Genomic DNA, 25,423 nt, shown 5'->3' with positions numbered 1-25,423 from the left:
TAGACCGGCATTGTCATTATAGTTGTTTTGCACAGGATACGTATTTTACATTCTATCCCAGTGCTTAAATCTTGAGAGGCAGACAGTTTCAGTCAAATTAAATAAATGAGTGTTTATAAAAGATATGAGTTTAATTAAAATGGGCAAGATTCACCGTGATGTAGATAGAGCGCAATAATAGTTGTACCAGAATAACTCCCTATGTGGACACACTTATTCTGGAATAGAAGTGCCTTCTTCAGATTTAGCTTAATCCACTTTCAAAGTCCACTTTCAGTCACCAAATTCTTATTCTAAAATAGGAGCGTCCACATGAGAAATGATTCCAGAGTAATTATTCTGAAATAGCTATATCAGTAAATTTCCAAGTGTAAACAAGCCCTAAGAATAATTTCTTTAACATTATTTTGCAGTTGCCTCAAAGCAAATAAAACAAGAGTCAATAACCCACTACCGTACCAAACAAGTGAATAACATTTTATTAATTAAACACATTGCCTTATAAACCATGCAGCATATAGGTTTATCATTGAGTGGAATAGTGTAAACATTATGTCAAAGAAGTTCTGTTTTAAGGATTCCCTCTCTCTCTCTCTCTCTCTCTTTGGGTGGGTGTATGTGTGTGTTTGCATGCACCAGGCTGGGGAGGGGCATAGCCTGGGGTAGCCACTCCTGTGCTATTGATAATACATTCATGCTCCATACACCCTTCTAACAGAGACTAATCCTACATGCAGACTCACACACTTTTCTAGTAGACTACTCCACCTCACACAGTGCACGGTAAGTTTAACCAAAGAAGGAAAACAGGATCTGATTTTGTGAGGAATCGTTTTGTTTTGAGATGGGTTTGTTAGTGAATTCTGGCCACATCTTATCTTTGATGCTAGAATTAAAAAGAGATTTGTTCTCCAATCATGTTGCCAGTGGTCTTGTATCCATATTTACAAACCTCTTTCTGTTTGTTAAGACTTTGACACTTAACTAATTTAGAGAATTTTTGAACTGGGGAATACAGCAAAGAGACGTTCAGAATGCAGTGAAGAGGTTGTTAACTTGCTTTAGCCATGTAAGGAAAAAAAGAGAGATCATAAAACTGGAAAACGATATTGTAGAGAAAAATCTTTGTCTACCATTGATGGTGTTCTAAGAACCAATCTGCATAGCATAATATGTCAAAGCAAAAACAAAGCAGAGTTTGGTTATTGCAAATGATGGCATTACCTATCTTCAGTATATTGATTTCAAGTTTGTGTAATAAAACCACAAGTGAATACCTCAGGAACAGAAACTGTTTATAGTAAAACCATCCATCTGTGGAGAGTGCAGAGATGTGGTGCCTTCTGTAATTAACAGTGCCGATTTCTGAATGACCCTTTCTGACAAAGAGTAGGAGCAGCATATCGCTTGGTCTTATATTTGATTAGGATTTAGGGAGCATTAATGAATTAATGTTTGCAGAGAGATTTGAAGTAAACAGCTATATACATGACAAGTATTAATGTCTATTATTACTGAAGGCGCTGTCTCAGCAACCTTTCAGATACGCTTAATAAAGGCGTTATAAATGCTTCATAAATAATAAGAATGACCAAACAAATAGTTATGAATGACTGATCTAGTGGGGCATGCCCAACGCTGATGCGCGTGTGCTTGATGAGAGATGCATATTAATAATAATTAGCCATGCCTGTGCTGCATGTCCCCTGCTAAGTGTGCGCCCTGTCTGTCTCTCTAGGGCTCGGGGGATGCCGAGGGCCCCTCGCTCCTTCGCCGGGACTCTCCATCCCTACTGCACTTGCATGACAAAAGGCAGCCGCAGCGCAGCAGCTCCACTGACCTAATGAGATGAGGGTCTCCCGAGCCCTTCCACTGAGCCTCCTGCTCCTGGGCTGCCTGGGGGGCGCCGCCAGCGGGCAGGCCCGAGGGGCCGGTGAGAAAGCGGAGCGCCCCGCGCCCTGGGCGCAAGCCGGGCAGTTCTCTACCCGGGAGCAGCATGCGTGCAGCTGGGAGCTGGTCCGAGGGGAGGAGGCCACCGAGCTGCAGCTGAGTTGCCAGGCGCCTGGAGAGGGCGGCAGCGAGGGGCTCCGGTGCGTGTACCGGGGCCAGCCGGAGCGCTGCGCCGCCTACAGCGGCAAGAGCCGCCAGTACTGGAAGCAGATCCTGGGCAAGCTGCGCCGAAAGCGCCACCCCTGCCAGGACAGCAGCCCGCTCAAAGCCCGACTCTGCAGCAGCAAGAAGGGGCCGCCCGAGGCGCAGCTGCGCCTGGCACCCCCCAGCTCCAGCTCTGCAGCGCCTGGGGCCGCCGGGGGCCCCGCCCGGGGCAAAGCCAAGGCCCGGGGCAGCGTCCAGGAGGCGCCTACGCTGCAGCAGCCCGGGGTCCCCGGCGCCAAGGCGGTGAGCAGCGGGGCACACTCTAGTGCCCTGGAGAAGCGGGGCAAGGCGGGCAAGAGGAAAGGGGGTCCCGGCTCCCCGGTGCCCCCCGAGCAGCGGCCGCCCACGGCTGGGGGGAACCCGGAGCCGCCCACGGAGCTGAGCGAGGACCTGGCCGAGACCTACTGTGCGGAGCAGTGGCACTCGCTCTGCAGCTTCTTCGTGAACTTCTGGAACGGCTGAGGCGGCGGGGGGCGAGGAGGGAGGGAGATGGGCGGGGTGGGGGGAAGGGTCGGGTCCGGGCGGGCAGTCGGGTGGGTGGGGCGGAGCTGGGGGTAGGAGTGTGCAGCTGTGGGACACCCGGGTGGGGGGAGGGGTATAACTTACTCATTGATACTAACCCTGCAGCCGCTGCTAACCCCGGGGCAGGGCGGGAACTGGGGCCAGGCCTTTGCACGGGGGTGTTATTGGCTAACCTGACTGACCCGTCCCTCCTTCCAAGCACCATGCCGTGTGTAGTCTGCGCTGCTATTTCAGAGATATCTGCTCTGGAGGTGACCGCCGCCCCTCAGCCTACGCTCCGGTAGTTAAACCCCTAGATTTTCTGTACTGTGACTTGCGTTTACTCGCTGGGAAAGGGCGTCCCCTTGTTCACCAGGAGCAAACATGTGCCAGTGAGTTGTAGTGCAGATGATGATGGATGCAACATTAATAATAAAGATGCAACTCTTTTACAGCAGTGTGTGTGTGATCTCTGACTTGCCCCAGCCTGCTTGTGGCTGTGATGCCACAACTGAGCCCCGCAGGACCAACTGAGGAGTTGAGGCAGCAGTACCCTACATTAACTGACTGTTAACATGATTCCCTGAAGGTGGATGAGGGCCTCGAGATCCTGAAAGACTTTCCGAGGTGGCAGAATGCCTACACAGCACTGGGGCAACAGTGAAATTATACCTCTGAGTATATTGTGCAAACCTTTCATCCTACTGAAGCTAGCCATTCATACAAGACTTAGTTTATTTTCTAGTCTATTGTGAAAAGCTCCAGAGAAACAGTCAATATTTATGTGGCTATAGAGGCTGTCACCATAAGCTATTGCTTTCTCTGTTCCTTGTGTCCTGCATTGTGGAGTGCTGAGAAACACTTACTGAAGGGAACCTACTTACTCTAGGTGCCCTGGGAATATGCTCTCTTTTCCTCCACCCATGCAAATGAAACATATTTTAATAGGCATTCAAATACACTCCTCTGAGTCACACAATTTAGGTACTTTTTAGCTTATTTAACTCTCTTTGGCTGGTATTCTTTCAAAGGTGACACTCTCCCTCCTCCCCCCCCCCTTCATGCTCACCTTTTCATAGCACTTCTGCAGCACCATTTGCATCAGTTTTCAGAAAATAAATTGAAACAGTGGTCTCCATTGACCCAGCTCACACCTGTTTTTCCCTCAGGAAAGTGTCAGTTATTACACTTCACTTACTTACAGCTTCACCTCACTTATATTTAGTCTCATATTCATGTTATTTCCTACTGTGTGTGATTGTGTGGCTGCCATGGGGCCCAGTCATGGAAACCCTCAACCATGTAACTAGCCTTTCCTCTGTACCTTAATAGGACTGCTGGCAAGAAAAAAGAAAAAAAGAGAGAGGGGTTGTCGAATCAGATCCATATACTGGTTATGCTGATTTTTCTAAATATAAATCTAGGGCCCAAGCCTGCAGCTGCTTATGCACATGAATGGTCCCACTGAATTGAACTCGGTGGGACTTGCATGTGTAAAGTTACTCATGTACATAAGTGTTTACAGATGTGGTTTTAATTAATATTATCTGCCTCTCTTCTCATTTCAAAAGGTGTGGCAATTTTATTTTTTTTAATCAAAGACCTGTACTTATAATGGCAAAGTGTGATGTTCTGGCTTGAATAGGATCATCAAAAAGAGCAATGTAAACAAAATATTGATCTTATTATAGAAATCATCAAAGGAGAATCAGAATTGCTACATACTGAATGGAGAAGTTCAATGAAAGTCAACAGGAATTTCACATACAATTGCTGCAAGAATATGGCTCTCGGTTTTTAAAAGTTATGACATTATTATGCTGCTGGAAAAAAAATCCAACCTTTCTCATATAGTGTACTATGTAAATTAAGAGACAAAAACCAGCTGGAGGAGGTTCTTATTTATATATTTTAACTGATGGATGTTTTCAGTGCAGATATAAAGACTAGAAGACAGCTGATGTCTTCCCCAAATAACTAGTTTCTACATTCCCTAAAGATGAAAATCAAATTGGAAATGACCCACCTTAAAATAGACCCTGACAGTTTCAAAAATTGTATAAAAAAATACTAAAAAATACACTAAACAAAAAGCCCGCGAAGGGTTTGCTCCTTTCTTGCCTAAACCTCTTTGTGATGGCAGTAGGAACAAGAATGAAGAGCGGGGTCCTATTTTGGGGATAGGGGAAGATGTATAGGCCCAATCATGTTTCGATTAAGTCAGTGGCAAGATTGTGATTGACTGCAAACAGTTGCTGTTGTTTCTAACAGATGAGAAAAGGATTCCTAAAAGTGAACTCCGTTTGGAGATTTGAGTCTCAGTTTTTAAATCAATGGAAGTTTTGTAGTTAACACAAAGGAACATTTAAATGGAGAGGGAAATGCCTTTCTCACATCGATAATGCATTATCCAGTCTTTACAACTGGAACTATTTAAGTAGTTTATTAATTTTATTGGCTGGGCTTGATATTTTAAAGATAAACAAGTCAGTCATTTAGGTCCTGGTCCTCCAATCACATTGACGTGGGCAAATTCACTAGCCTCACTGATGTCTTGTGGCTCCATATGGGGGTCCACTCAGCATGAAGCAGTTTCAGGATCATAGTCCTAAACCCTGCTTTGACTCGCTCTCTGCACTTATAAGCAGTTCAGTGCATGCCCAATGGCACAAGCTTCTTTGAGACTTTTTCATAGACTTGATCATTTCTGGCATTCTTTCTGATTTGCTCACCTCACACCAGAGATTTACCAGAGTTCAGCTGTGTTCCTCTGGCCTGGTAGCAGCATGGTTGGAGTGGGGCTCCTGTCTACTATGGGCCATAGCCAACACGAGAGACTACTAGCTGTATTTCCAGGTATGCAGTCTGCATGGAAAGGAGAGATAAACACCAAGCAGCTGCATTTGAACCAACCGGGATTACTTCTGTTTCCTGGGATTCAAGTGGGAAGTTTTGGGGTCAAAGGACTGAAACACAGGGCCAGGCAATTTTGGGATTACATTGGTGGAATCTCCAGACCTGAGTCTGGGTACTCAGGCTTGAGCTGCATCCACACTGCAAAATGACAGGGTTTGGACCCAAATCTCATTAAGACTCGGACTCAGATGCCACCTCCCTGAGGTGGGTCCTAGCACTCAGGTCTGAGGGTTTGCTGAGCCAGGTCAGAAAGGAGTGTACATAGATAACAGGGAAGTTTGGTCTCAAACCTGAGTCTGCAGTCAGGTTTACAATCCAGTATAGACAAACACGTAGGGAAAGAGACAAGAGTGTCTTTGTGGACAACATAATGAAAGCCTCTGCTCATTGTGCAGCAGTGGTCATTAAGAATACAGAATGGGATAGAAATTATTGAAAATATTATAATGCTATTACATAAATGAATAATACTGTATGTTCTTATCTGGAATACTGCATTCAATGTGGAGCGTGTTATCTGAAAAGAGACATAGCACAAATAGAAAGGATTCCAAGATGGGATACAAGAATAGTTAGATGCATAAAGAGACCCAGTTATGAAGTCAAATTGTAAAAATGGAATTGGTCAGTTTAGAGGAGGAACTATTAAGAGGCACATGATAGAATGATATAAAATAATAAATAGAACAGAGAAGGTAAAGTTATGAGAGGGTAAAAAGGAGCACCTAATACAAGAATAAGGGGATGGCAGATGAAATTGAAAAGCAAACAGTTTAAAACTGATGAAAGGAAATACTTGAAATAAATAGCATGTGGAACTCATTGCCATAAAATATTTAAGGCCAAGTGTTTAGCAAGATTAAAAAAGAATTGGGCGTTATTTGGATAATGAGAACATTCAGTTACTGTATATAGGGTAATTTATTGTGTCTTGATATAAATCCTCATACTTTCAGGCCATAATCAATGACAAGCGGACAGGGCTCAGTAAGAAACTTTCCTTAATGGGCAGGTTAATCCATAATTGTCCCCTATGGAGTTTCTTGAACTTTCCTCCAAAGCATCTGATACTGGCTACTGTCAGTCAGCATACTGGACTATATGGACCATTGGTTTGATCTGGCATGGAGATTCTTATGTTGAAAGCAGTGGGGAAAAAATCCTTGTGTGTTCTTGAAACAGTACCGCAGAGTGCAGTAATTAGACCATCCCACAATATAGAAGATAAATTAGAATACAACATTAAATATAGCTGAGCAACACAACGGTAAACTATTTGTCATGCAATGCTGTAAGTTGTAAACATCTCAATGTTTTCACTGGTGATCTAAACCAGAATTTGAACACTGATTTCCACCTGCTAAGCCTAGTGAAATATAGTTGCTCTGAAGCCTCCATTAAAATCAGGATGGGGGGAGGGAGAAATATGAAGGGAGCGTACTACATGGAATATTCATTCCTTAAGGGGTCTCCACAGGAGCTAACTGTGGATCCAGATAAAAGATGGTTCAACAGAATGGCTGAATCTCCACTGAATAAGTTTCAAAGATGAAAATTTTGGCTCCTTAATATTCTGTTGAATACAGTCCTCAATTTGTGCACTTCCTTCCCAAGTCAGACCACACAGAAATTAAAGAATTTACTTACTGAAAACATGTACCAAAATGTGTAGATTTCTTCTTTTTACATGTCTACTTAAATAACATTTTCTAACAGGCCTATATTTTTCTCTGCCAAACAGACAGTTCAGTTTTTGCAGGCCAAAAAAGAAGTCAGAGGCAGCTTTAAAGAGGAGGTATTTTTGGTTCCAAGGAGTGATTTACATCTGCACACAATGAACTTTGAGAATTTTCCAGAAATGAAAGTGTGTAAATCACTCTAGATAAGGACATGAGGAGGGATTGCAGGATTTCCTTAACATTCCTTTTGTCGCAGGATAAAAAAAGATTTGAAATAGAAACAGAACAGATTCTAAAAGATTCAAATGCTTCTGAAAAGTAGAAGTTACTTACCTTGAATAGCAACGGTTCTTTGAGATGTGTCCCCCTGTGGCTGCTCCCTGTCAGTGTGTGCACACCTGTGCACTCTGGATCAGAGATTTTTCATCAGCAGTGACTGTGGGTCTGCAACTGTGCCCTAGGCACCCTCAAGCTCTGCTACAAGGGCATACAGGGCGGGGCGGACCCACCACCAACACTCCAGTTCCTTTTCAACTATGAAAGTCCAATAAGAGACTCCAAGGCAGAGGGGAAGGAGGTTAGGTTGTGGATCACCTACAGGGAAACACAGCTCGAAGAACTCCAGTTACCGTACAAGGTGAGTAACTGCTCCTCCTGCTTTGAGTAGTGTTGCTAGGGTGCTCCCCAACAGGAGACTCCTGAGCAGTACCTCCATGATGGAGGAGGGTGCTGATGAGGTGGATTCAGTACAAATTATAGAACAGCCTCATCAGCTCTGGAAGCAGTCACAAGAGCATAGTGCTGGAAGAATGAGTGTAATGAAGACCTGGTGGCTACTCTGCAGATGTCTGGGAGAGGTATGTTTCTCAGCAGGGCAACAGAGGTAGCTTGACCCCTGGTGGAGTAATCAATAACTCTCAGAGAGGGAAAATCCCTGAGGCTTTGTAACAGGTTAAGATGCATCTGGCAGCCCATTTGGACAATCTTTGAATGGAAATTGCCTGTCCTTTAATTCATTCTGCAATTGAGATAAAAAGTCTGGGTGAAGCCCTAAAGGACCTAGTCCTGTCTAGGTAAAAGGCAAGAGTTCTTCTTACATCCAGTGTATGAAGGCTCATTTCTTCTCTTGAAGAACCCTCTAACCCTACAAAAATGAACTGCAGAAATTAAATTATTTATTTAATTGTGGACAGGCAGTGGGTTATTTTTGCTACACAATTTAAGAAGCCACAGTTACCATCATTTTATCAGATACAGAATTTTATTACATTGTTGTGAGCATACAAATATTTTAAATAATTTACTAGCTAAATTTATGAGTAATTCTCTGGACACTGGCACCCTGAATGTTCTCGGGAGCTACAAAGTTTATTGCAGTGTAACATACAAAAGAAACTCACATTCCTAAGGCCACTATATGTTAACAATAACTTGGCGAAATTTGTTTCATTGGACTTTCCCCATCTCCCATCCCTATTACATCTTCCTTCTTCAGAGTTTGAGAAACTTGCCCAAAGCTTCATATCTAACATTGTCTTTTGCTTAAACTAGGCTCACTTCATTCCAATACATTTCAAGATGTATATCTGGATGGAAACAAAGCATTGAAAGGGAATCATGTTTTGATATTTTAATAGGGAAGGACAAAAGATGATGCTTTAAGAAATTAGAACTGAGTCAGTTCAAGATTATATTGCTAGGGACAAGATTCTGTGGAAGTCAACTGGGAAAAAAAAACAACTTGATATGGCTAAACTACAGAAAGTTTCCACAAGAAACTTCAGTGGCCATGAAATGTAAAACAATGTAAATGACTGCTGGAAGCTGTTGCTAGGCAACTAGTGCTCCACACATAAATGGTGAAGCAGTTCCAGACCAGCTTGTAGTTTGACAGTTGGAAATAGAGCTGGTTGGTCACATGACAAAGTTTGGGCTGCAGACCCCAAATCTTTGATCAGTAGGTTCTTTTGTTTTTGTGCACAATGACCACAATGGGAATTATTCTTTCCTAGATCCTGCGCTGGGTACTTAGGCATTTAAATTGCCTAACATCAGAAAAAGGGGGAGGGTAGTGTTGGGGAGGGACGCCTGGGCAAGATGCCACTCTTTATTTGTTGAACAATCTAAAAATGTAGTTCCTATTGTTTCAGAAACTAAATGTTTACTGTAATTGCCATGATGCTTCCTGTGTGTCTTCTTCATTCTGTTCACTGTCAAGTCTGCCTGAGAGATTTGTTTAAGGTTGCCAGAAGAGACCAAATTCTGACTTCATCTACCACATTGTTCATATTCACTGGCACTAAAATGTTGTGGATCCATTCGTAGTGCAAAGAAATGGTGTAATGAAGTCTAGTGAGCAATCCCTAGTCTGCTTGGAAATGCTCTGCCTGAGAGGGTCACCGAAGCGTTAAGCCTGAATACTCCCTTCAACCTACATTGAAGAGTTTGAGTGAGAAACTCACATTAAAATAATGTCACTGAGCCCTTAATTGTCAATTACATCTAACAAAATAGTAGAGCTATGCATTATTATGAAAGAGCAAAAGCCATAGATCAGCCAAATCTCCTCCATATGAAATTGCAGCAATTTCAATCAATACATCTTATACAGTATGTGCCTACTGTTACGTGTAGATTGCTTCAATATATTACGGGTCCTGCCCTATATGTGAACTACTCATGACTTTTATATAAAATAGAAAATACTGGTATCTATACAAACAAGCTCTTTCCAGGACCCTTTTCTGCAACTCCCACTGAAACATTTCAACTGTTCACTCTATCTCATTTTGAAACTGAAATCTGTTTGTGCAGAGGGTTAACCTGTACTTAACATCCGGAGTTCTGCTCAGTTTCTGACCTCCACCTTTAGGTCTCAGTTCCATCATTGTGAAAATCCTTATGTATAACCTTAAAGTTCTAGCATTTGGGCTCCCATTCAGCAAAACACTTAAGCATGTGTTTAAGTCCCATTGGCTTAAAGTTAAAAGTAAGTATGCATTTAAATACTTGGTTGAACTGCGGCCTTAATGGGGACAGCAAAGTTCTTTAATTTTCACAGATCTCTGTGTGAGAAACTGGTTTGAGGAAAGGGAAATCAGATCCATATTTCTCATTAACAGATCTATGTTTAGCTTGTATTGGCTTGAATAAGTTTCCCCCTCCCGCTGCAATATGACTCCATTTGTCCTGATGGAATCCTTAGTAATTTCCTCATCAGACCTAACATAGCTCAGTGCATAAACTTCTTACCAGTACTTACCTAGGGAGAAGATTCTACAGTAATATGGTTCAACTGGTGGTCAGTGTCTTCTTGTTATGCACATCCAAGCTGAACATCATTCTACAGCTTGGAAAATGTGTCTGCATGTGGGATACTGAGAGACTAAGGAAAGCTGTGGAGAACAGAGGTTAGTTGTCAGGATTTTGAAAACAGATATAAACTGTGGTTTAAATTGTTTTCCAGCAGCATGGGGGGAGATGAGAGCTTGTTTTGAATTTCAGTCTCATCATTACCTTTACAAATCCATTTGTACACTTACTCCTTGGGACAAGTGAGGAGCCAGAGTCTTGTCAAATGATCCCTATTCAGATAGATCCCTATTGGCTATATCCCTATACAATACTACATATTTAAATTATTTCACATCTGATTAGTTGTAATTAATGTTTTCTGCATGGGTCCAAGATCCAACTGTTTGAGTGGGTATCCTCAGAAATTAACCTTTTTTCATATATCTGCATTGTGGAGCAGAGTGCCAGAATCAAGCCCTTAACAAACAGAACAATAAGACAGGGAAACAGGACAGCAACAATTTAAATGAAAGCAAGTTGGATAACTGAACCTTAAGTCTTTAGTGACGTCTCATTAATTAACCCTAATATAATAGTGCCCTACCTTGCACCGTGATCCTTTTATTGAAACTCACAGTAAAATCAAACAATACAACAGACATTTCAGCAGCAGACTTTCCAATTTTCACTACCACCTTAAACAAGTTACTCCACTAATAATTTGGATTTAAGGATTTCATGCTCAATCTATAAACATAATTACATTCAGGAAGCTTTTAAACAGAAGGTATTATAGAGTTTAGATTAATTCTCCCAGTCACCACAGTGTTTCATTAAGGGAGGGGATCTATCAAGTACAATCATGTAGAAAATATTATACAGCTTTAGAAATAATTCAGGCTTGTAGGGCTTAACATGGTTTGGTATGTGCCTTGCTTTGTTAGATTTGTACAGTCTCTGTTACCCTCAGTGTAAGGAAAATATTTTGTTCTATTTATTTCAAGCATTCAGAAGGTTAATGATGCATGTGCCTTGGAGGGGGGAAAAGGGCGTGAGAGGGAAGGCTGCACCATCCTTAACTCAGCCCACATTCCAGCTTTCTGAATAGAAGAAATGGCCTGATCGCTATGGTGTGATTTTTACTCATCAAAATGCAGCCTTCCCACAGAACAGGTCCCTCCCTCCTTCTCCTGGAACACCACGTGCCTCGCAGTCACATTACATTCCATTTGACTCAAACACAGTCTTGAATGATTACAAAAAGAGAAACACTGAAAATTCTCATGGTCTTAGAAAATTAAGAAAATGCACAAATACAGCAAAAATAACTTCAGCTTCATAACAAGGAAAAGGTTACACCCTGTAATCTGGAAGTGTTCTTTATTAACCCTTATAATCTGAAATTGTATATAGTTTATGCTTGATATTAGTGTGTACCTCATGAAGGGGACTTTGCCTGATGCTGGCTTGCTGTACTTGTCTTGCTGTTAGAAAGACAGTATTGGCTTCACTTTAGCAGAAGTATATTTCAATTGGCTGTAGTGAAAAACATATGCAACACAGTAAGGATATTGCATTCATACAATGCGCCTTTTTGGGGGGCATAATTCATGTACATAATATTTTTATTATACACAAACCATAATGAACATTTAAATGTTACTTTTCGAATTTTGTTAGATCACCGATATATGTTCTATGATTAAATGTCATATGAAATCGAGAACCTTTTAAAATAAAATAAACCTTTTAAACCTGATCTTAATTTCAGATTTCTATTTTGATTTGATATTTAAATATTTTCTATTTAAGATTTCTCAAATCAGAAGACACTTAATTAAATAATTTTTATGAACATATAATTACATAACTTTTTGTAATATATAAATATAAACACATACACACACAGAGATTATACTGAATTTATCAAAGGAAACAAGTAAAAGAAGATTTGGGTCTATAAAAAAAGATCCAAATCTTAAAGTGCAACGTTTTACTTAAGATGTATGCAGAATAGTTGTTAATTTACTAGAAAACTCTTAAAGGGTTTGATCCTGCAAATCATACTCAAATAAATATTCCTTATTCATATGAGTAGTCACAGTGAACTCAATAGGTTTACTTACATGAGTAAGGATTGGGCCACCAAAGTGTCTGTAGAATATGAGGTCTGAGTTAAAGAGATCACATAATCTTGCACAGTTATGCTTTTCTAGTAGCATTTACTGTGTATGACATTCAGCTTTGGAACTACAATTATATTAAATACATCAAAATCAAACCTCAGCTAATCTAGAGAAACTTTGGAAAGGGAGATCCAATGCAGGAGTTTTTCAAAGCTTTTTTTTTTTAAAAGAATTATAAAACTATAATACACTTCTCGAAAGACCCACCTTGAACAGCATAATGATTTGCAATGAAGCAGGCAGGATCTAAAAGAAATGTACATAGTCTGCAATCAGTGTGCATATTTTATATGTTTCTTTTCAGAGCAAAACCTTTCAAAATTATACATTTATCATTACTATTCTGTTGACAGGAAAGGATTAAAAAGAAGGCAACACAGTGGAATATCATTTCATGTTAGTAGAGACAAGATGTTAAGGATATAGAAGTAATCTTTTGTCTCTACCCAAGGACAAACAGTATTAAATTTATATGCATGCTTCTGTCCTGACAGCAAAGGACTTCCACACAACTCTTACTGAGGGTTAATAGCTCTTTGAGATTCTACTCTCTAATGTACCTTGGCATGAAATGGTCTCTCGCGATTCATCTCCCCTTTTAATAGTAGCTCCAAGACTACAAGCACTTTTTTTTTTTTAAGTTCTTTTATCCCCAGCTGAAGCAATCTGCATTTTCATTGGATCTGAGACCACATAGCGTGAACATTTTTTTCCTTTTTGGTTCTATTCTCCAGCAGCCCTCAGCAGATAGTTAGGCAATCTGAAGAACCTATTGAATATAGGGCACAATGTCATACCACCCATAGAGGGGCCAATGAGGAGTCTCCTTTGGACCATCACAAGGAGAAATGTACATATTGACTGTATTTTAACAGCTTCTAGGAGCATTGTAAACCTCTGTGAGTTCACTGTAAACAGTAAGGGAACCTTAAGGGCTTTATTTCATTGGTTTTTTGTTATTTTTTAAATTTATCTTTGCTAAGTCTTCATGGTGCAGGAGTCACACAGTAACATTAAATATCAGCAAACATATCTCTTTGCACTTCAGAAGTTTGTTTGGTTCCTATCAATATAAGATGAAAGCCCAAATCCTTGTGTCTGTCTTTGGAGTGGACAGTGCAACTCAGGAGGGCCTGGTTGTGAAGGGAGCTCTCAGGCCTAGGCCAGCTATACGCCACTCTGGTCTGTAAGAGCAGTCCAAGGCTGATCGCACTTGCGCTGGCTGCCAACACTCTACAGGTATGTCTACACTGCAGTTAAACACCCGTGGCTGGCCTGAACCCAGGCTCCAGCCTGAAGCTGAACATCTACACTGCAATTTTACACCCCAGCCCTACAAGTCCGAGTCAGGTGACACAAGCCAGCCGTGGGTTTAACTGCAGTGTAGACATACTTTTAGGGCAGAGGTCCCCAAAGTGTGGGGCGTGCTCCCCTAGGGGGGTGCAGAGAAACATTCAGGGGGTGACTGGGGCCCAGGTAAGCCCATATGGGGGGCGGGGAGGGAGTGCCACCCAGCTCCGCTTTAGCCTTGGCCCCAGCTATTGGCTCTGGCTGCTGGCCCCATACCCATATCCAGCTGGCCCCAGCCTTGGCCCCCCTATGCCTGTCTGCGTCCCTGCACTTGGTGGGCGTGAGGTAAAAAGGGGGGCATGAGGTAAAAAGTTTGGGGACCACTGCTTTAGAGGGTAAGACAGCCAAAAATCACTAGGGCACAGAGAAACCCATGCCTCTATGCCAACCTTGAGCTGGGCTTAGGGAGCTAGAGAGGGTTTTTTTTTTTTTTTTTTTTTTTTTTTTTATTAAGAGTGTTACATCAGCTCTTCACCACCAGGGGATCCCCCCATCCCTGCTTTGCGCCACCGGTTCAATACAAAGCAGCCCTAAAGCAGGGGAGGATCTGGGCTAAAGATTGTTCTAGCTTCTTCTTCTTGAAGAATGTTGGCATAACACCTAAAATACTAACACATGAGAGTTATGGCTATAAAATATATCCATTACATAAAAGCAGTCAGGTGGTCATCCTCCTCATAAATATTGATTTGGAATTTGTTTGCAGGTTCAAGCACTGCTAGGGTTGCCAACCCTTCCAGATTGGCCAGGAGCCTACCAGAATCGGCTTCAATCTCCCAGTGACTATTAAAAGCAATCCGGTCGGCGACGCAGCAGGGCTAAGGCAGGCTCCCTACCTGCCCTGGCTCCATGCGGCTCCCGGAAGTGGCTGGCATATCCGGCTCCTAGGCAGAGGGGCGGCCAGGGGGTCTCTGTGCACTGCCCCCGCTCCCCCCCCCGCCCCAAGTGCTGGCTCCGCAACTCCCATTGGCCGGGAACCACGGCCAATGGGAGCTGCGGGGGGTGGTGCCTGCAGACATGGGCAGCGCACGGAGCCGCCTGGCTGCCCCAGGCCAAGGGGCCTCTCCATATAACAAGCCAAACAACTATTAGAAATCCTAACACCTCTGAACTCTGAAGATGTTCAAAATCTCTTCTACTTCAGACATTTCTAACACACCCCTCACCACAACATCTAATTTCTGAAATTGTGGCCCAAACCCAGACATTAGTTTTTCAATTAAGGCATCTCAGTAGAATGAAAACCCCAACTCCTCTGTGTAATGAAAACCTCAAATCGAAAAGCCCGAAACACTGACACGGTTATTTTAAAAACAGTTACAAATAGTAACTTGTGTGTATAGATTGCTATTCTTTCTAGTGGATTAATGTGTGCTTCCTTTCCAATATTCCCCATTGATTTCCCCCCAATAACTCCATAAATTGAAAGCCTGAAACCTTGGCAAGCCCCTTTCTCTGCTTCAGCCACACACTCCTCATGATACATCGTTCTCTCTATGAGCTTGTAATTGTGCATTAAGTGATTTAGGAGGAGTGAGATGTGTCAAAATAAGTGTCATGGGACCACCACTCACTTTGCGCTGCCTGGATCACCTGCTTATTTGGAATGCAGCCTCCTCTTGGCTATGATGAGGCTATGAACAGGTAGGCCTTTGGGCAGACTAGTCATGCAAAGCTTAACTCATTTGATAAGGAACTTGTGTTTTTTGTTTTGTTTTTTTGGAAAACTGCTTCTACCCTATCAGATGGATACAACTTATGTATTTTTAAAACACTATTGTAGCAAACACCCTTTGAGAAGTAACCACGCCTAAACAACTTATTACGGATCTCTTACCTGCAGTAAAGTTTCTTCTAGCTACGATATCAAGCATTCATTGGGAACATGGAGAGATAATCTTGTTGCTGCAGCCATAGACCTCGGACTTCTGTTGAGGTTTCCTTTGCTTTTATATTGGAACTGAAAAGAGATTGGCTGAAAAGAGAGGGAAGGCTCCACCTAAGTTCCACTCCTAATGGAGGTGAGGCTACAAAAATGGCCAGAAGGGACTGGAAGGAGAGTGTGGGCAAACTTGCCATGTATGGATTACTAGGGGAGAATATCTAATCAATGTTTTTCAGTTCTAAGGTACTTAACTCTAAGGGTATGTCTACACTACGAAATTAGGTCGAATTTATAGAAGCTGAGTTTATAGATATCGGTTTTATACAGTCGATTGTGTGTGTCCCCACATAAAATGCTCTAAGTGCATTAAGTCGGCGGACCGCGTCCACAGTACCGAGGCTAGCGTCGACTTCCAGAGCGTTGCACTGTGGGTAGCTATCCCACAGTTCCCGCAGTCTCCGCCGCCCATTGGAATTCTGGGTTGAGATCCCAATGCCTGAATGATGCAAAAACAGTGTTGTGGGGGGTTCTGGGTATGTCGTCAGGCCCCTCCACCTCCATCAGAGCAACGGCAGACAATCGATTCGCACCTTTTTACCTGGGTTACCTCATGCAGACAATATAGCACGGCAAGCATGGAGCCCGCTCAGCTCAGATCACTGTCACCATATGTCATCTGGGTGCCGGCAGACGTGGTACTGCATTGCTACACAGCAGCAGCTCCTTGCCTTTTGGCAGTGGATGGTGTATTACGACTGGTATCCGTTGTCATCGTACTCCTCAGTGACTTCGGTCAGAGGCACCTGGGCAGACATGTTTTGTCTCCTGGAGACTCAGTCCTGTCAGCAGTCCTATTGAACCGTCTTGACGATGATGGCTAGCAGTCGTTATACAGCATTTTCTGCCAAGCACCCAGAAGATGCCGATGGCTATCAGTCACGCTGCTCCGTCTGCTGCCAGCTTAAGATCTAAAAAATAGATGGACCAGATTTGTTCTGTATTCATTTGCTTCTCCCCCCCTCCGTGAAACCAACAGCCTGCTAAACCCAGGATTTTGAGTTCAATCTTTGGGGGGGGGGGGCATTCTGTGTGACAGTTGTTTGTGTTTCTCCCTGATGCACAGCCACCTTTGTTGATTTTAATTCTCTGTAAGCCATGTCGTCACTCGCCCCTCCCTCCCTGCGTCAGACAATAGTTTTGCGCCTTTTTTCAGCCCAGACGCCATAGCACTGGGATCAGGGAGCCCGCTCAGATCACCGCGGCAATTATGAGCACTATAAACACCACGCGCATTGTCCTGGAGTATATGCAGAGCCAGAACATGCCAAAGCAAAACCAGGCGAGGAGGCGATTGCAGCGACTGCAGCACGGCGACGAGAGTGATGAGGAAATTGACATGGACATAGACCTCTCACAAAGTACAGGCCCCAGCAATGTGCAAATCATGGTGTTACTAGGGCAGGTTCATGCCGTGGAACGCCGATTCTGGGCCCGGGAAACAAGCACAGACTGGTGGGACCGCATCGTGTTGCAGGTGTGGGATGATTCCTAGTGGCTGCGAAATTTTCGCATGCGTAAGGGCACTTTCATGGAACTTTGTGACCTGCTTTCCCCTGCCCTGAAGCGCCAGAATACCAGGATGAGAGCAGCCCTCACAGTTGAGAAGCAAGTAGCAATAGCCCTGTGGAAGCTTGCAATGCCAGACAGCTACCGGTCAGTCGGGAATCAATTTGGAGTGGGCAAATCTACTGTGGGGGCTGCTGTGATCCAAGTAGCCAACGCAATCAAAGACCTGCTGATATCAAGGGTAGTGACTCTGGGAAACGTGCAGGTCATAGTGGATGGCTTTGCTGCAATGGGATTCCCAAACTGTGATGGGGCGATAGATGGAACCCATATCCCTATCTTGTCACCAGAGCACCAAGTCGCCGAGTACATAAACCGCACGGGGTACTTTTCAATGCTGCTGCAAGCCCTGGTGGATCACAAGGGACGTTTCACTAACATCAACGTGGGATGGCCAGGAAAGGTACATGATGCTCGCGTCTTCAGGAACTCTGGTCTGTTTCAAAAGCTGGAGGAAGGGACTTTTTTCCTGGACCAGAAAATAACCGTTGGGGATGTTGAAATGCCTATCGTTATCCTTGGGGACCCAGCCTACCCCTTAATGCCATGGCTCATGAAGCCATACACAGGCAGCCTGGACAGTAGTCAGGACCTGTTCAACTACAGGCTGAGCAAGTGCCGAATGGTGGTGGAATGTGCATTTGGACGTTTAAAAGCGCGCTGGCGCAGTTTATTGACTTGGATAGACCTCAGCGAAGCCAATATTCCAATTGTTATTGCTGCTTGCTGTGCGCTCCACAATATCTGTGAGAGTAAGGGGGAGACATTTATGGCGGGGTGGGAGGTTGAGGCAAATCGCCTAGCCGCTGATTATGCGCAGCCAGACACTAGGGCGGTTAGAAGAGTACAGCAGGGCGCGGTGCGCATCAGAGAAGCTTTGAAAACCAGTTTTGTGACTGGCCAGGCTACGGTGTGAAACTTCTGTTTGTTTCTCCTTGATGAACCCTCCGCTCCCCCCACCCCCCGTGCACTCTACTTCCCTGTAAACTAACCACCCTCCCCTTCCCCCTTCGAGCACCGCTTGCAGAGGCAATAAAGTCATTGTTACTTCACATTCATGCATTCTGTATTAATTCATCACACAACTGGGGGGATAACTGCCAAGGTAGCCCGGGAGGGGTGGGAGAGGAGGGATAGAAAAGGACACACTGCAGTTTAAAACTTTAACTCTTATTGAAGGCCAGCCTTCTGATGCTTGGGCAATCATCTGGGGTGGAGTGACTGGGTGGCCGGAGGCCCCCCCCACCGCGTTCTTGGGCGTCTGGGTGAGGAGGCTATGGAACTTGGGGAGGAGGGCTGTTGGTTACACAGGGGCTGTAGCGGCGGTCTCTGCTCCTGCTGCCTTTCCTGCAGCTCAACCATACGCTGGAGCATATCAGTTTGATGCTCCAGCAGGCAGAGCATCGACTCCTGCCTTCTGTCAGCAAGCTGACGCCACCTATCCTCTTCAGCCTGCCACCTCTCCTCTCGTTCATATTGTGCTTTTTTGCACTCTGACATTGACTGCCTCCATGAATTCTGCTGTGCTCTGTCAGCGTGGGAGGACATCTGGAGCTCCGAGAACATATCATCCTGAGTCCGCCGTTTTCTCCTTCTAATCTTCACTAACCTCTGTGAAGGAGAAACATTTGCAGCTGGTGGTGGAGAAGGGAGAGGTGGTTAAAAAAGACACATTTTAGAGAACAATGAGTACACTCTTTCACTTTAAATTTTCCTGTTCACATTACACAGCACATGTGCTTTTGTTACAAGGTCGCATTTTTCCTCTTATATTGAGGGCCTGCCGGTTTGGTGTGAGAGATCACTCATGCAGTGCCAGGCAACAGAATTCGGCTTGCAGGCAGCCATGGTAAGCCACAATCTTTTGGCTTTTTTAACCTTCTTAACATGTGGGAATGGTTTCAAACAGTAGCGCCCTCATTTCCCATACCAAGCACCTGTTGGATTGGCCATTTAAAATGGGTTTGCAATGTAAAAGGAGGGGCTGCGGTTTCCAGGTTAACATGCAGCAGAAACCCAACTACCCTCTCCCCCAATTCTCTGGGATGATCACTTAGCCACGCGGTGGGGGGGAGGGGTGAACAGTGGGGAACATTTCTGTTCAGCTGAGCAGGAACAGGCACCTCTGAATATCCCCTTAATAAAATCACCCCATTTCAACTAGGTGACTGTGAATGATATCACTCTCCTGATGATAACAAAGAGAGATAAGGAATGGATGTTGTCTGCATGCCAGCAAACACCGGGACCATACGCTGCCATGCTTTGTTATGCATGGATTTCAGACTACGTGCTACTGGCCTGGCGTGGTAAAGTGTCCTACCATGGCGGACGTGATAAGGCAGCCCTCCCCAGAAACCTTTTGCAAAGGCTTTGGGAGTACATGAAGGACAGCTTTCTGGAGATGTCCCTGGAGGATTTCCGCTCCATCCCCATACACGTTAACAGCTTTTCCAGTAGCTGTACTGGCCGCGATTGCCAGGGCAAATTAATCATTAAACACACTTGCTATTAAACCATGTGTAATATTTACAAAGGTACACTCACCAGAGGTCCCTTGTGTGCCCTCAGGGTCTGGGAGCATGCCTTGGGTGAGTTTGGGGGTTACTGGTTCCAGGTCCAGGGTGATAAACATATCCTGGCTGTTGGGGAAACCGTTTTTTCTGCTTCCTTGCTGTGAGCTATCTTCCTCATACCCCAAACCCTCTTCCCTGTTGCGTGATTCTCCATTGATGGAGTCAAAGCACACGGTTGGGGTAGTGGTGGCTGCACCCCCTAGCATGGCATGCAGCTCCGCGTAGAAGCGGCATGTTTGCAGCTCTGCCCGAACCTTCCGTTTGTCTCTCTGGCTTTGTGGTAGGCTTGCCTTAGCTCCTTAATTTTCACGCGGCACTGCTGTGCGTCCCTGTTAGGCCTCTGTCCTTCATGGCCTTTGAGACTTTTTCTAATATTTTGCCATTTCGTTTACTGCTACAGAGTTCAGCTAGCAGTGATTCGTCTCCCCATATGGCGAGCAGATCCTGTACCTCCCGTTCGGTCCATGCTGGAGCTCTTTTGTGATCCTGGGACTCCATCATGGTTACCTGTGCTGATGAGCTCTGCGTGGTCATCTGTGCTCTCCACACTGGGCAAACAGGAAATGAAATTCAAAAGTTTGCGGGGCTTTTCCTGTCTACCTGGTCAGTGCATCTGAGTTGAGAGTGCTGTCCAGAGCGGTCACAATGAAGCACTGTGGGATAGCTCCCGGAGGCCAATAACGTCGAATTCCGTCCACACTACCCTAAATCTGACCCGCAAAGGCCGATTTTAGCGCTAATCCCCTCGTCGGAGGTGAAGTAAAGAAACCGGTTTAAAGGGCCCTTTAAGTCGAAAAAAAGGGCTTCGTCGTGTGGACGTGTCCAGGCTTAATTCAATTTAACGCTGCTAAATTTGTCCTAAACCCCGTAGTGTAGACCAGGCCTAAGAAAATGTTGTATATATCTTTATCGGTAGGTTTTAAAGTTTGTTGTTTAACACTTTCCTTTTCACTCGTGGTGGAACATCACTATTACTACAGGCTTGTTCTATTCCATATTTAGGTATTGCAAAATCATTAGACTATCAACATTAAAGTACATCACAGGGTATGTCTGCACTGCAAGCACAAGGTGTGACTGTAGCTTGTGCAGTCATACCCAAGCTAGCTTTTGGGGAAGTGCTGTGTACTTTTTGAGAGTGGGGAGCATTTTTCTTTAGACTTCTTTAAGTGGTTAAATTAAACTTTTTGAAAACTGATAATTACTTGAAATATCATGTTTATGTGATGTAGAAAGATACTTTGCATTTAATCTGCCCCCCATTCTTGGGGGAAAAAGTTAATTCAAACTGTCAGCAGCTGTCCCTTCCCAACTCTAGTAAGCGTGGTTAATGCAGTTTTAGATTGAACCTTTCTGGAGCATGCAGCTATTGAAGAGCATCCATCCCTGCATGAGGATAGAGTTTACTAAATATAACTAGTGCTCTCTATTTACATTAATATTTTAATTAGAAAATGTCAGGCTAAAAATCAATATTTCTACTTGGAATACTGGGGAGCTGGGCTCTCTAAGAATGCAAGGAGTAACTGAAAACGATCAGATGTACAGGGAGGGGAGAAAATACAGAAATCATGTATTAAAATGAGCCATGAAAACACAATACTAATGTGATAAGTCAGGGCAATATGCAAATAACTGCATGTCCCAGAAACTCTAATCCTATCAAGAATGCCTAGGATGTTAATTTGACCATCTTTCACAGCTCATAAATCTATCCACTGCAAAGCCAAGCTGCCAGATGCCATCAAGTAGCACTTCTTTCAGGCTAGCGGTTTCAGCATAGATGCCTGGATCATGCCTCAGTAAAGACTAATAAAGAGCTTTGTACGTGTGGACTTGAGAGCAGCTTCTCACATTTTGCTACAATAGAGCAAAACAGTGGGAAATGTGAATGACTGATTGTCAGAACTGGTGGTCTCTCTTGTGCTGTCTTCGTCATACTGAGCTATAGATTTCAAACTGTTAATATGTAGATGGATTTATCTTGCATCCTAACAATTAATAGTATAAACTACTGGAGAATTAGTTTATTTAATCCTCAACTATAAATACAAATTTAGCATAGTTCTTTTTATGTTAAGCAGACAATCCTTTTATATTTAAAACTCAAATATATACAAAACTGTTTCTGTTATGGTGTGACTACATTATTTTATTTCATTCAGTGTTTAGACTGGAAATTATCCTGTTTTAAAGCAGAGTAATTTACATTTTCCTCTGAAACATGAATCACTTCTACCATTCACAGTGTCATTTTAAACTTTATGTCTAGCAGTCTAAGCTTTTGAGTTTGAACCAGAAAACATCCATTCTTGAGATCTGCGCCTTTAAAGCATGCTTTTACAGAGTGGCTTTTAAAGAACCCAATTAAAGAGGGTGAAGTGACACAAAGATTGTTCGCACCAGGCTTTCACCTTTGCATAACGGGGTTCAAATCTGACTTTGATCTATAGTGAAAGGAGTTTTTCAACAGTTCCCATTGGACATTTATTCACACCACAAAACCACCACACAGAACTACCACCACTTTGGTGGTAGTTCACAGGAAGAAACCAAGCCAAAGGGCAGTGTTTGATATTGAAATAGACCTGGCCCTAGAAGAATCAGAGGAAAAAATGGTTACTCACCTTTCATAATTGTTGTTCTTCGAGATGTGTTGCTCACGTCCAATCCATTGTAGGTGTGTGCTCTTGCCACATGCACTGGTGCTGGCTCTGGCGCCCTCTGGAGAGGTGCGCATATGCACCAGTGTAAGGGGTGCCGCCAACCCCCTCCCTCCCTCAGTTTCTGCTTGCCGGAACTCCTTCTGAGGGGAAAGGTGGGTCATGGAATGGACATGAGCAACACATCTTGAAGAAAAACAGTTACAAAAGGTGAGTAACCGTTTTTTCTTCTTCGAGTGCTTGCTCATGTCCATTCCATTGTAGGTGACTCCCAAGCAGTACCTCTGGAGGCGGGTCGGAGTTCATGGACGTGTCGATTGCAACACAGCTCTGCCAAATCCAGCATCATCCCTGGTTTGCTGGGTAATGGCTTAATGCGTTGTGAAGGTGTGGATCGATGACCACGTCGTGGCTCTGCAGATATCCTGGATGGGGACATGAGCCAGGAAAGCGGCCGATGACGCCTGAGCTCTTGTGGAGTGAGCAGTTACTATTGGTGGAGGCGTCACCTGCACCAATTCGTAGCAAGTACGGATGCAGGTAGTGATCCAGGACGAGATCCTTTGGGATGACACTGGGAGGCCCTTCATTCTGTCAGCCACCACAATGAAAAGTTGAGTCGATCTGTGGAAAGGCTTAGTATGCTTCAGGTAGAAAGCAAGGGCATGCCTGACATCTAGGGTGTGCAGATGTCTATCTTCGTTAGACGCGTGTGGCTTTAGACAGAACACTGGGAGGAAGATGTCCTGGTTGACATGGAACTGCAACGCCTCCTTAGGCAGGATGGGGATGCAGCTGGACCTTATCCTTGTAGAACACCCTGTATGGGGGCTTCGATGTAAGAGCTTTAATCTTGGAGACGCACCTCGCCAAGCCGAGCAGAAGCAGCACTTCCACTTTGTGAGGTAGGTAGCTCTAGTGGAGGAATTTCTACTTTCCAGAAGAACCTGCTGGACCTGAGTGGAGCAGGCCTGCTCCTCGGGGCTCAGCCATGCAGCATCCACCCCGTGAAGTGGAGAGAGAGGCAAGGTTCAGGTTTAGCAACCATCCATGATCCTGAGACAGCAAGTCCAGATGGCTGGGAAGAGTCCATGGGGCTGCCACTGCCAAGTCCATGAGAGTGCCAAACCAATGCTGGTGAGGCCAGGCCGGGGCGATCATAATGACTCGTGCCTTGTCCTTCTTGATCTTGAAAAGGATCCTGCTGATCAGCAGGATTGGCCAAAAGGTATACATGAGATCCTCTGACCATGACAAAAGGAAGGTATCCGACAGTGAGCTGCTGTCGAGGTCTTGTAGCGAGCAGAATTGATTTTCTGTTCTGTCTGGTGGCGAACTGGTCCACTTGGGGAGCTCCCCACCTTTCGAAGAACATCCAGGCAACCTCCAAATGGAGGGACCACTTGTGGTGATAGAAGGAGGACCTGCTGAGGCAATCCACCAGCACATTCCGAACCCTAGGGAGGTGGGAGACTTCTAGGTGGATAGTATACTGGATGCAGAAGTCCCAGATGAAAAGAGCTTCCTGACACGGGACTGACGACCGGGTTCCCCCTTGTCTGTTGACATAGAACATGGAGGCCATGTTGTCTGTCAGTACATGCACCACTTAACCAGATAGATGGGGAAGGAACACCTCGCATGCCAGGCAGATGGCCCTGAGCTCTCTGACGTTTATGTGACGCGACAGCTCCTCCTGCGACCATAGTCCTTGAGTTTGAGGGCACTAAAGTGCGCTCCCCAGCTGAGGTCAGACGCATCTGACATCAGGGACACTGTGGGCCATGGAACCGCAAACGGAACCCTTTCCATCACTGGATTTGGATTGTACTACCATTGGAGGGAGAGGAGTACCCGGAGTGGGACCGTGAGGAGCATGTCCAATGGGTTCCTTACTGGGGAATAGACCGATAACCATATTTGAAGGGGCCTCAGCCGCAGCCTTGTGTGCTGGACTACATAGGTGCATGCAGCCATGTGCCCTAGGAGTCAGACAGACCCGAGCTATGGTGCGTGGATGTGTGGTGACTTGGGCAATCAGATCTGACATTGCTCTGAATCTGGCTTGTGGTAAGAATGCTCTGGCTTGGGTAGAGTCGAGAACTGCTCCGATGAACTCTGTCCTCTGAACAGTGACCAATGTTAATTTATCAACAGGCCCAGGGCATGACACCTCGATACTGCGCTGCACCTGCCCTTTGGAGCCCTTGATGAGCCAGTCATCCAGATAGGGAGAGATCTGGACCCCCTCTCCCCCGATGCCTGAGGTAAGCTGCGACTACTGCCATGCACTTTGTAAACACTCTTGGCGCTGTCGCTAGGCCGAATGGAAGCACTGCAAACTGATAATGTGTCTGACTGACCAAAAACCATACAAATCTCTTGTGGCCGAGAAATATTAATGTAACCCTTCTGCCCATCTAAATTGGCAGCAACAAGGGCCGGGTTCTGTATCTAGGGGTTCCGTTTCAATAACGCAATGCAAAACCGGCTCGAGCCCCCACCCAGTGACCTGGGACAATTACATACCACCCCCTGGGCGCCTCTAAGAGGCAATACTTCCCCTCTCGCAAGCACAGAGTCTGAGTGTAAC

The 25,423-nt window shown here is 44.6% G+C and overlaps 1 protein-coding gene across 1 annotated transcript; it reads left to right on the top strand.

Annotated features, from left to right (window-relative positions):
• Positions 1 to 655: 655 nt before the first annotated feature.
• FGFBP3 (fibroblast growth factor binding protein 3) lies at positions 656 to 3,112 on the top strand. Its single transcript, XM_005292557.4, has 2 exons — positions 656 to 783; positions 1,739 to 3,112. The coding sequence occupies exon 2, from the start codon at positions 1,849 to 1,851 to the stop codon at positions 2,614 to 2,616; it is 768 nt and encodes a 255-aa protein (XP_005292614.2). The 5' UTR covers positions 656 to 783; positions 1,739 to 1,848; the 3' UTR covers positions 2,617 to 3,112.
• Positions 3,113 to 25,423: the final 22,311 nt, after the last annotated feature.

Source organism: Chrysemys picta, chromosome 7, assembly GCF_011386835.1.
Source record: "Chrysemys picta bellii isolate R12L10 chromosome 7, ASM1138683v2, whole genome shotgun sequence".
In the NCBI taxonomy this organism is placed as follows: Eukaryota; Metazoa; Chordata; order Testudines; family Emydidae; genus Chrysemys; species Chrysemys picta.
Note: the sequence above shows the minus strand (reverse complement) of the source record. Positions and strands in the feature narration are given on the sequence as shown.

Bases quoted from the DNA above. Each gene is read 5' to 3' on its own strand.
- FGFBP3 (XM_005292557.4), top strand. From the start codon at position 1,849: ATGAGGGTCTCCCGAGCCCTTCCACTGAGCCTCCTGCTCCTGGGCTGC.